Source organism: Piliocolobus tephrosceles, chromosome 6 (assembly GCF_002776525.5).
Source record: "Piliocolobus tephrosceles isolate RC106 chromosome 6, ASM277652v3, whole genome shotgun sequence".
Classification (NCBI taxonomy): Eukaryota; Metazoa; Chordata; class Mammalia; order Primates; family Cercopithecidae; genus Piliocolobus; species Piliocolobus tephrosceles.
Window position 1 is genome coordinate 28,634,988 of NC_045439.1, and position 12,284 is coordinate 28,647,271.

Genomic DNA, 12,284 nt, shown 5'->3' on the forward strand with positions numbered 1-12,284 from the left:
CCAACATAGCCGAGCGCCTTGGGGCCCAGTGGTGCATGAAGGGCATAGTACTTGGCAATATGTTAGATTCCTCATGGGTGAGAGGGTAAGGGAGTGTTCCTCATCAATTCAGAAGCTGGAGAAATAACTGGGAGTGATATAGGGTGATTAGGACCTGGGGATTATGGTAGTCCCGCAGCTCAGGGATCATCTGAGTCTTACCCTGCCCTCGAGCAGTGAGAATGGCAGTGAGATATGGCCCGCTAAGCTCCCCAGTGTTGTGGGTAGAAAAGAACTGCTGCAAAGCCAGCCCGCCAGCAGACGGATGGCCTATGCTTCATCAGTTCACCCCCTCCTGCTGAATCATTGTTCCAATCTCTGGGCCCAATTAGTCTGGCTCTGGACAGCCACTCAAATCAATAAGAGTCACTGGCCGTGCATCTAGAAGTAGAGTTGCCCCAACTATTAAAGGGACACTATCAGGTGATAATGACAAAGCTAAAAAGACATCCTTGGCTCTGCCTTTTTCTTTTGTGCAAAGTCATCGACACCATCTGATTCACTGAACACCATTTACTGAGAATCAGCCTCCCTCCCCTGCCATCCTCCAACAGTCTATCCTAGAGGCGCTCTCCCCTCTCCAAGGGAGAAGGTTCATAGGAGACACAAAACTGCCAGGTTCACAGGAGATACAAAACTCTAGGGTGGTACATGCTACTGGAGGCCAAACCAACAGCCATCTCCCCCATCATCCTGGCTAACACAACCCCAAGTTTGTACATCCTTCACGTCCTTCAAGGAAAACAGGTCTGAGAAGCTGAGTCATGATTGGTTTAAGCCAATCAAGGTGGTCCCAGTTTTCTTGCCAAGACTGATTTGGGAGTGGGCATTACTTCTTGACAATAAGAAATGAAGGGAACTCTGCTAGGGAACTCCTTTTTTTTTTTTTCTTTCTTTTTTTCTGATAAATAATATGAGGATGTCACCTACTTGTAACACCAGGAACTGTTGCTGCTGTGCTGGGACTATGCTCGGTGCTGGCTCAGGAGGGCAAGCCAGGAAGCTGAGAAGCAGAGTGAAACACGGAAAGAGTCTGAGTTGTTACAAACCACAGTGAGGTGCTGGGCTGTCAGCCTTGGAACAGCTGACCCAAGTTCCAGACGTCTTCACATGTGAGATAATAGGGGTCAGCATTAGCTATACCACTTTCAGTTGGATTTTTCTGGTTCTTAGAGCCAACTGAAAGCATCCCAACTGATTCAACCAGTAGTCACCACCCCCTTGTTCTCAAAAGTCTCACCTCTGTAGACCTCTATCACCCTGTAAATGCACAGTAGTTATGAGTTTGGATGTAGAAGGTCACCTCTTAAAATGCAAATATAAAGAGGTTAAGCCTATCAGTCACTCTCTCTTTACTGTGAATTGCTTTCATCAGATTGCTTTCCTCTTAAGACCAGGCTGTGATCAATTACAGGGCAGAGGAGAGTGCACAAGAGTGGGAGAGAAGCATATGGGCATACCACACCTGGAGTTGGCATGAAAGGAGACATAGAGGGTATGCAAAAAGTAGCTTTGCCTCCTCTCTGTCCCTCAGTTTCTGGTAGCCCTAAATGTCCCCTAGAAATCATTCTTCAGGCCAAGAATGCTTAATACCTTTCTGGGATTGTCATTCCTAAATATAAGACACCATTTAGGTCACAACACAGAAAAACAAAATATTCACTTCAAGTACGAGATTCTTGGTTTTCCATCAGAGAAGGACCCAGGCAGGACTTTTCCCACCAGAGACGAAGCCCAGTGAGATGGCAGTGTTACCCAGTGCTGCTGCTCATCCTGACAGTCCATGGGGTGGTGGCCTCAGGCCTCCGTTCCGGCTGTTCTCCTGAAGGGTATGAGTGTGGGTCTCCGGTTTGCCTTGTGGTCCCAGCCCCAGAACTGCCTCAAGCCACTACTAAGGAGCCACTCCGTACTCTGCACACAGCCTGCCAGGCTGTGCTTCCCAAGAAAAGCATGTGATCCTTACCTCAGGGAGGAAGATGCCAAATCTTTATTACTGCTATTATTGCTCTGACCTTACAGCAACCATAACTTAGGGAGGCAGCAAGCAAACGCAGAGAAAAAGCCACAGCTGTCCTCCCTGTCCAAGTGGGCCCTGATGGCTTTACTATGCAGAGGCAGCTTCCTGCCTGACTCAGGAGTGGCTTCTGGGATTCAGGAAACCCTGAGATCCTCCAAATCTCCCAGTTCTCTCCCAGCTATGGCTGCTCCACAGCTGCTGACAGGTATGCTAGAAAAATCAGGTTTGTAGGTAGATGCTCAGGGCCACCCGGCAACCCTGCTCTCCTGCCCTGGTCAGCCCCGTTTCCACTGCACACAGTAGCTATTCCAAACCTTCACCCACCTCAAGTCTCCAATGCTACCTTCTACCCCCTCATTCTCAGCAGATGGTCTTGCCTCCCACTTCAGAGAAAAAATAGAGGCTATCAGGCTGCTACACACTCTGCTGCCCACTTTCCCTCCCCCTCTCCTCTGCCCCACACACTCATCTGTACCCAGCCTTCCCACCTTCCACTGGGCTCGAAACAAAGGCTAAGGTTTCCACCTGTGTTCTTCACTCCCAGTCACTTGAATCTCCCTCAGGACTTGATCTAGCAATTACTTCTCTCTGCGGAATCCCCTAATCTGCCCCCTTCCCAATCAGCTACAATTCCACTCAAGTCTCCCCAGTATTTAATCCTATGCTCTGCTCTGACCACTACCCTAACTCTCCCGAACCTTCCACAACTAAATATCTGAAAAGAGTACATTCTCTGTGAAGAGTCTCCACTTCCTTGAGTCTCAATTCTCTTTCACCCTGATCAGGCCATTGTAGCTGCTCTTCCTAACCACCCTGAATCACCAAATCCAAAATACCCTTTCCAGTGCTTTACTGATTTGATCTCCCGTTTGACAACGTTGAGGAATTCTGGCAGACTATGTTTTCCAAAATGGCTGCCAAAGTACCTCCCATTCTAATTCACTTCTAGAACCCTGCCACTCTCCCATTAAGAGGTAGAGTCTATTTCCCCAACCCTGAACTTAACTAAGGGGTCCTTTGTGACTGCTTCATCCAAAAGAGTGAAGTAATCCTATGTGGCTTCCAAGGTTGAGTCATAAAACTGTGACGTACTTTCAGCCTTATTCTCTTGGGTCACTTGCTCTTAGAACTCAGCCACCATGCTGTGAGGAAGACCAAGCAGCCATGTAGAGGCTGATGTGGAGAGGAACTAAGGCCCTGGCCCACAGCCCCAGTTAAGCTCCCAGACAACAGCTAGCACCAACTTGCCAGCGAGGAAATGAGCCACTCCAGCCCCCAGTCAAGTTACTCCAGCTAGTGCTGCATAAAACAGATGAGTTTCTCTACCAAGCCCTGGCCAAACTGCGAATTCATGAGCAAAACACATGACTGTTGTTTTAAGCCACTGTGTTTTGAGGTGACTCATTATGCAGCATCAGATAACTAATATAGTGCTTTCATCTTTAACTTTTCTCCACTGAATATAGCAGCATTGCACAATCTGGTTCTCCTCCAGTCTCTCTGATCATGCTTTCTTAGTTCCATTCATGAACTTATCCTCTTGGGCTCACCCCCCAAACAATGTTTTGCACAGTTTTTTCCCTTGCCTTCTTTCTTCTTGTTGCTGTCTTTTAAACTCTATATACATTCTCTGAGTGATCTCAACTATTCCCCCAGATTCATCTATCAAGAGTATCTTTACTCATAAAGGCTGAATTTGTATTCCAGCCTGGACTCCAGACCAACAAGGATATCCCTATCCAAAACTGCCAAGAGCACTATTTTACCCTACGTGGTTGCTGCATCGACCATTTCACTTTGTTCCAAGATGCATCCCAATCCCCTTACTCTCTTGAGAACTTCCATTTCCCAGGCTCCCTTGCCAACTTGCTGCCAGCTAGGTTTTGCCCGGAGGCAACACTGAGGGATACCAACATACTGGGAGGCAAGAGAAGATGGAAACTCTTCTGCCTCAAACAGCATCTGTGGCTCCCACTCCCAAGTGAAGGGCCCTATGTCTGTGATCTGGCTCCCAGAGAACAAGCTCACCACAGTCTCAGCTACTATCCATGGTCCCTGGCCCGGGGATCTAGAGAACTACATCTTCTCTTTGTCCTCTGCCTTGAGGGTGGCCTTGGCTTCCTGCTGTTGGCAATTGTCTCTCCATCCCATTTGGCTTTTTGGCCATTACATCATTTGTAAACTCCATTTTCTGTGTGAAATTCCCTGTTTGAAATGTGTAGAGCAAATTATTTTCACCAACTATACCCTGACTGACAAATAGTTGTCCCCCTTCTCTATAGTTTTGCTTTGCAAGGTTTCAATTATCCAAGGTCAACTGTGTCCTGAAAATAGGTGAGTACAATACAATAAGACATTTTGAGAAAGAGACCACATTCACCTCACTCTTATTATATCTTATAATTATATTTTATCATTAGTCTCTTACTATGCATACTTTATAAATTAAACTTTATCACACGTATGTATGTGTATGAGTCTGTTCTCACGCTGCTAATAAAGACATACCTGAGACTGGATAATTTATAAAAGAAAGAGGTTTAATGGATGCACAGTTCCACATGGCTAGGGAGGCCTCACAATCATGGCAGAAGGCCAAGGAAAAGCAAAGGCACATCTTACATGGTGGCAGGCAAGAGAGCCTTTGCAGGGGACTGCCCTTTTATAAAACCATCAGATCTTGTGAGATTTATTCACTGTCACGAGAACAGCATGGGAAAGACCTGCCCCCATGATTCAATCACCTCCTACCAGGTTCCTCCCACAACACGTGGGGCTTATGGGGGCTACAATTCAAGATGAGATTTGGGTGGGGAAATAGCCAAACCATATCAGTATGTATAAGAAAAAACAGTGTATATGGGGTTGGGCACTATTTGAGGATTCAGGCATCCACTGGGGGTCTTGGAATGTATCTTTACAGATAAAGGGGAACCACCATATATAGTTAAATATGCCTAAACATAATCACTTAAGCCAGAAACCTAAGATATTTGTCTCCTTCTCATTCATACCAGTCCTTGCCCCCACCCCATGTGTAAAGCTGGTCACAAATCCTGATTATTCTGTCCCTTGAACCCATCCATCTCCCTTACTCCTATTACACTCCTCACTTCACATCATTATTTCTCTCTCAGACCAATGCAGCAGCCCCTCAATTCATCTCCTGGCTACAGTCTTTCTGCCTTCCGATCCATCCTCCAGACTCCCAACAGATTTTTATTTCTAATGCAAATCTGATCATGACAGTCCCCTAATTAAAATTCTTAAATGGTTCCCAATGACTACAGGAAAAAACTCAGATCTGCTCAGATCCACAAATATGTAGTGAGTGTTGGCCATGCATACCATTCTATGCCTTAGCCTGGAATACAAACCCCCGTGTTCTATCCTACCTACCTTCCCAGCCTCATCTCTACTTAGAGCTCATACCATCAGAACAGGTTGAAGTTATCCAAGTACACTCTGTCCTCCAAGCAGTTAGGCCCTCACACTCACTGGGCTGTCCTTCCGCCGCCTGGGTATCTCAAGAGTCACCATCTTGCTGCAGCCCCCTTGGTGCCCCATCCATCCCCGCACAGTGCTACATGGCACTGTGCAAACACGCTGTGACTGTTTACATGCCTGTCTCCACTAAATGAGGATTGTCCCAAGATGAAGATGGGGCTCACTCACTCTCATGTCCCCAGCACCCACCTAGCACAGGGTGCAGAAGACCCTCAACATAGGCATCAAGTTTGGTTAAAGTGAGTTGAAAGAATAAACTAAGAGTCCAGAGTAAGGAAGGCAAGCAAAGGAAGGAAAACAAGAAAAGGAAAGAAAGGAACACACTGACAAATTAAACAGATTGCTGACCTCCCCATGGGGGGGTGATGGCTACTGACTCAAGCAGTGGCCGCTCCACCTCTTCTGCCCTTACTCTGAGCACAGAGCTAGAAAAGTCCACTAAGGGTTTTCCTAGGACCATTCAGACAGGTGAATTTGTTCATTCCAAGTAAGTACCAGAGAAGCAAACCTGCAACCTGCATAGATATTTCTACGTGATCTGTATGTCATTTTTTATATCCCTGTTGACCACATGCTCCCTCTTGTTACAATTTAACAAATTAAGATGTAATTTTGTCTACCCCTTTGGTAGACAAAAAAAACACACCTTTGGTTTAGCTCATTTCTACAACATCCCTCCCCTGAGGTCCCCTTGGCCCCTAGCAGCCACTCAGTGTGTTTTGAGACTATCACAGGCAGTTCCCAGGGACAAATCAAGAACTAACCCAAGCTGCCACAGGGTTTTGTGGTCACGGAGCTGTTATAACACCTCCTCTGTCGTGATCTCAGCTCTCCTCTCCCACTCTGCTGCTCAAAGGGCCACACTCCACACCAGCCTGAACCGGTTCCATCTAGGCAGCCTGGATCCCAGGGAAATGTGGACCGAGGACACAGGAAGGAGAAAGGGAGGGGAGGGTTCTCACCTCCATCAGGAGAATGTCCTTCGAGCTCTGAGCCCGCACCTTTGGGTGCTGGACCTTCACGGCCACCGTCCGCCCATCATGCAGCACTGCCTTGTGGACCTGGGCCAGGGAGGCAGTCCCCAGAGGGGTGTCATCGAAGCTCTGGAACAAATCATGGATCTGTCAGGAGTAGAGAGAGAACAGAGCAATTAAAAAAGTGACCCAGTTCAGTGAGAGGCAGTCAGGAAGACCGGCCAGAGTCAGGGATGCCTAGTGCCCCCAGGACAGGTATGTGTGTGTGTGTGTGTGTGTATGTTGAGACAGACAGAGTCGCGCGATATAGACCAGGCTGGAGTGCAGTGGCATGATCTCGGCTCACTGCAGCCTCCGCCCCCAGGACAGATTGGAGAGAGAGAGAGAGAGAGAGAGAGAAAGTGTGTATGTGTGGTGTGTGTGGTGTGTGTGTGTGTGTGTTGAGACAGAGTCCCGCGCTGTCGACCAGGCTGGGGTGCAGTGGCATGATCTTGGCTCACTGCAGCCTCCGCCCCTCAGGTTCAAGCATTTCTCCTGCCTCAGTCTCCTGAGTAGCTGGGGTTACAGGTGTGTGACACCACACCCAGCTAATCTTTGTATTTTTTAATAGAGATCGTGTTTCACCATGTTGGCAGGCTGGTCTCAAATTCCTCACCTCAAGTGACCCGCCCACCTCAGCCTCCCAAAGTGCTAAGATTACAGACATGAGCCACTGCACCCAGCCCCAAGAACAGATTTTTTGCTTTATCAGTTGTGTACCAGAACCAGGTCTTGCCTGGTCCTCCGCTGCTGGACATTCATGAACGGTAGGCATATAGAGGGAGGGGGACAGAAGATGTGCATGGAAGGCACATCCTCATACCTGTGCATGGGCCCCTAAGCACCTCCATCAAAGGTTAAAGAAGTGCTGTTCAGAACTGAGTTTTATCTGCCCATTGCACTATCCACCGCTGTGCCTCCTGGGTTCTCACATATGGACAATCCAACATTAACAGAACGTGGGCCCGGGGCAGCCCAGTATCTCAGCCCCAGACGGGGATCAGACAGAGGACGTTTCCATTCTACCAACCAGGGGAGCTCAAAGGTGAGCTCACACTCGCTGGGCTGTCCTTCTGCCGCCTGGCTATCTCAAGAGTCACCATCTTGCTGCAGCCCCCTTGGTGCCCCATCCATCCACGCACAGTGCTACATGGCAACAACCACCTTTTGTTCCTGCCTGAGGCCCCAGACCAACAACCACCTTTTGTTCCTGCCTGAGCAGCAGCCTCCACATGGGTCACCAAGTCCACTCCCAGCCTGGCCACTCGAGCAGAGAGCCCAGGGCTGCAAGCCAGAATTTTGCTCTAGGTCATCACCTGCGATGCCACTCAAAGTAGGCCTGAACAAAGCCCTTTGCCTTTTCTGTGCCTTTCTTTTTCTATGAAGTGGAAAATATACTCCTTACTCTTCCTTCTTCTTTCTTCCTTCCCTCCTTCCCTCTTAGAAATGCCATACCGATATTCCTCAAGGAAATAAAATTCCCTGACTTGAGTGGTCACACCTACATGGTCCAGATCCAAATATTCTGCCAACTAGGAAAGAGGCCCCTAAAGGTCTTTTCCAAGACTGGCCAAGGCTGAAATCCTAATCCCCTCCATTTCTTTAAGCCTCTGTACAGCCTCACAATCCTGGAAAGTCCAGACATGCACACACACACACGCACAAGCATGTATCGATGCCTGCTCTCCTGGCCCACCCTCCTAGGCCCTCATGCTTTGAAGTCTATTCAGTCTGCGCAGCCCTTCCTCCCTCAGTCCCCATTACTGCAGCAGCCACTCTGCCCTGCCCCTCCACCCCTCTCCTTGGACTTCAGATGTCACATGACCCACAGCCACCATCCTCACCCCATTTGCTAGGCTACACCATCACTTTCCTAAACTCCTCTCATAAATCACTCCCTCCAGCCCTGTCATCATTGTTGTAGCTTTCACTAAACTCCATTCCCATTTATCAACATCCTGCCCAGACCAAAGGCCCAGGTCACATGAGGAAAGGCCTATGCTTCTCTGTCAGGAGAGATGGGTATGGGATTCACTTCCCTGGCCCCCTTCATCCTGGTTGGTTTGTTATTTGTATCTCTCCCAGTGTCTGGTTCTCCCTGCTCCCCCAAAAACACACTTGTCTTTCCTCCTCCTTCGTGAGTTCTAGACTCCCAATGGCAAAATTCTTCCCTTGTCATCCACCCAATCACCCTGAGTTTCTCTGCATAAGAACCCTTTATCTTGGGCCTGGACTTGGGATGGGGAAACAACGGGATCATCATCCCTATAAACCCCATTAGGACATCAGCTCCAAGTGGGCAAAGATTTTTGTCTGTTCTGTTCCCTGCTGAATTCCCTGCAACTCCCTAGAACACAGCTGGGACTAGTTGGTGCCAAACAAATTTGTTGAATGACTGAATCCACTATTCCACTGGAGAAGAATTGAATGAACTTTTTCTTCCCTCGGAAATGGCTAGACCTTCCTGTTCCCACATTCCTATGAATCCAAAGACCTCAAACATGCAGCTTTCCAAAATAGAAAAAGCACACCTGTTCCTCCAAGGCAGGTGTGAGGCCCTGGCCTGGCCAATCAGGACCCTGAATATCTCTGGCCATGTGCATTAGTTCAGAGATGTACAGGTAACTCAACTGGTCCAATCAGACAAAATCATTTTACTTTTGTTTGATATAGAAGGGATGTTTTTCTCAATGGAACTTGACATAAAAATATAAGCCTGGGGTAGAACTGCTGAGGGTCACATAGTAGCAACAAAGAAGAAAGCAGAGTACCAAGAGACAGAGGGAGTGAACCCAGGCCACAACGTTTGAGCCTCTCGATCCAGCCATGCCTGAGTACCGACCCTATGATTCCTTTGTCTGCTTAGGTCAGTTTCAGTTTTCTGCCACACACAACAGAAGGGGCTCTGAAGGACATAGTATTCTCAGGCCCCAGCAGGCATAAGTGAAAAAAAACACAGACATGGTGCCCAGCACCCCTAAGAGACCCAGTGTGAGTTCCGTCCCCTCCCCACCCCCTTGCTGGGACAGGGACCCAGGAATGGAAGGGAAAGTAAAGCCTCGGCAATGTCCCCAGCTGTTACATAATGAGATCAACACCAAGTCCCTTTGCAAGCTCTCTGGAGTTCCTGAAGGAGCACCAAGCAGAGGGTTTTCTGGAGCAGAGCTGTGAACTCACACCCTCATCTCCCAGGCAGCTAAAATGGCCCAATCTTCCCACTGAAAAGGGATTTGGGGGTCATCTGGCCTCACTCCTTACCCCCAAGCCACCACCTGACTCCCAGGAACATGTGCTCACTGTCTGAGAAGGACAACCAGTCTCCAAGCCCGTGTCATTGCAGGGGCACTGCAGAGTCATTGCAACCGAAGAGTGACATGGCATCACTAGGGCTGTGTAGCAGGAACAGCTGCCAAGAGCACCCCAGAGGGAGGTGAGGAAAAGAAAGAGCTGAGGTGAGCAGATCCTAATCTCTAGGGTGAGAGGAAGTCTGGTCCACCACATCCCCAGAGGACATGAAGGAGGCCTCCCACAATTCCCCATCCTCACCAGGGGAATCAAGGGGGCCTCAAGAGAGCACCCAAGCCCAGTGGCCAACTCAGCACCTGAACAAGACCCAGCTGTGAGGACTTGCCCACATCCCCAGTACCATCAGCAGAAACAAAGACAGGCAGGGGGAAAGGAGGATGCACCCCTCACTGGGCACCGGAAACCTGTCACACAGACACCCTACCCCACCCCCTCCCCAGTGTCCCTGCAGCCATCTTTTCCTTCTCTACCAGGAAGCAAGTCACACGCCCACACCCTCCTGTGCTTAAGCAAGCACACACACATACACACACATGATGATTGATTGCTAGTGGATGTTCCTAGCTGGCTTATAAAAAAGGTAATTAAAGATTGGTGCTGCAGCCTGTAATTAAATATGAATAAAGTATCTCTAAATGGAACCTTGATTCAAAGTGTTCAGTGGAAGTACTTTATGCTGATAGATGGTAAGGAAAAATAGACCCTGTCCCAAAAGCAGAATTATACCCCCCATGCAGCTGAAACAAACGCCACCCCCTCCAATCAGGCCTCGCCCCCCAGCCCTTTCAGCAGAAAACCATTACCAGAAACAAACTGCAGCATTTGCAGCAATTAGATTCAAGCAGGGCCCTCAGCTGCCTCCAGTCACTCACAGAAACTTGCCTCCCTTTCTAAGCCTTTCTTTCCCCATTTCCTTCTTCCCCGCCTCCGCTCTGGGTCTAGCGGCAAAATCAGTTAAGTAAAACAACTGCATTTTAATATGACTAGTTACGTGCTTTTTAATTACTGTCGGCCCATGATTCAAATATATCGATGTCCCTGTCTGGAAAAGGAAAAATAATCAGAAAAAGAGTTTCTCTGGCTTTTTATCGTTTGGTTTCTCTCTCTCTCTCTGTGTGTGTGTGTGTGTGTGTGTGTGTGTGTGTGTGTGTGTGTGTGAAGCAGGGAAGTGTTTGTCGTTTCATGAGCAAAAAAGCACCAGGGGCGTAAGAAAAAATGTGTCATCCCCTAGGGGCTTGGCAAATCCGGGGCAGTTAAGTCCTCAGCAGTCTGGCTTCATGAGCCTGGGAATCAGGAGACCAAGTGACATCATACCCGAGTCAAAGGGCAGAGTAAGAGACTATCCAGAAACTCCACCCTGCAGAGTCCCATGAAGCCAGGGCAGTGTTACCAAACTGCCACACTGAGCAGCCAAGCACCAGCCAAGACCAAAATAAGGGGACAGGAAGTCAGGATCTTCTGGAGAAACCACACTATGCCTCCTGGGGAGTTTTGCTTAGAGTATCTTAAACAGCCCCTCCAGATGCTGCAGCGTGGCCAGCCTCAGGGCCCTCAGGGAAGGGGCTCCCCAGTCACAGGATGGGGGACAGCTGAGTTCTTCCAAGATGGCCCATTTTCAAATACTCCAGGCTATTGTTCCCATACTCGGTCACGTCAGGCCAATTTTGGTTTTAGAAACTACGTCACCGTATCAATAATGCATCTCACAAACCCCGAACTGCCTGGCTCCAGATGCAGACGGAAGCCTGCCTCAAAGCAGGCAAGCCCAGGCCTGGACGCCAAGACCAAGCAGTTCCCACTTAGGGCACCTGGGGCAGAACCAACTCGGGGCAGGTTACCATGGCATCAGCAGCAAACAACATCTGGCTCCTGCAGTCTCAAGTTGGCCTGCCCTACACCTGGCTGGGTGCCAGCTGCCATCCACTGGAGCCTGGTGAGCAGAGACAAGTCTCCGTCTGCACTAATGGAAGTGGTTGGAGAGAGTTTCACCCCCCTTTCTCACCCCCAGCCTAAGGCAGACACAATAACTCCAGCTATCCAGGACTCTGCAAAACTCTGATGTCTGCCTTGGGCAGAAAACCCAGCACCACCTCTCCATCACCTCCATTTGGAACCCATCCAGTTCTCCCTGCACCACTTCCCAGGGGCCTGCCCCAGATACCCCTATATCTTGTCATTGCCCTGTCAGCCAATACCCGCTTTTGCTGCAATTCCTGCCCCTCCCCTTTAAACATGTCTGATTTGTAACCCACCTCTTCAGGATTATTCCTATATCTTCCAAGGTGACACCTGACGGTGACAGCAAGTAAGTGGCACAAGCACACTCACTTCCCCGTGGTAGTTTTAAAATATGTTCACAATGGCCAGGTATGGAGGCTGATGCCTGTAATCCCAGCACTTTG

The 12,284-nt window shown here is 49.0% G+C and overlaps 1 protein-coding gene across 5 annotated transcripts in view; it reads right to left on the minus strand.

Annotated features, from left to right (window-relative positions):
* Positions 1-12,284, minus strand: part of ADCK1 (aarF domain containing kinase 1) — a 133,426-nt gene that overhangs the window by 44,643 nt on the left and 76,499 nt on the right. For all 5 annotated transcript variants that reach the window (XM_031935748.1, XM_023184993.3, XM_023185011.3 and 2 more), the window contains one exon: positions 6,526-6,684. In XM_031935748.1, the coding sequence (XP_031791608.1) occupies positions 6,526-6,684 (159 nt within the window). The remainder of the gene's footprint in view (positions 1-6,525; positions 6,685-12,284) is intronic.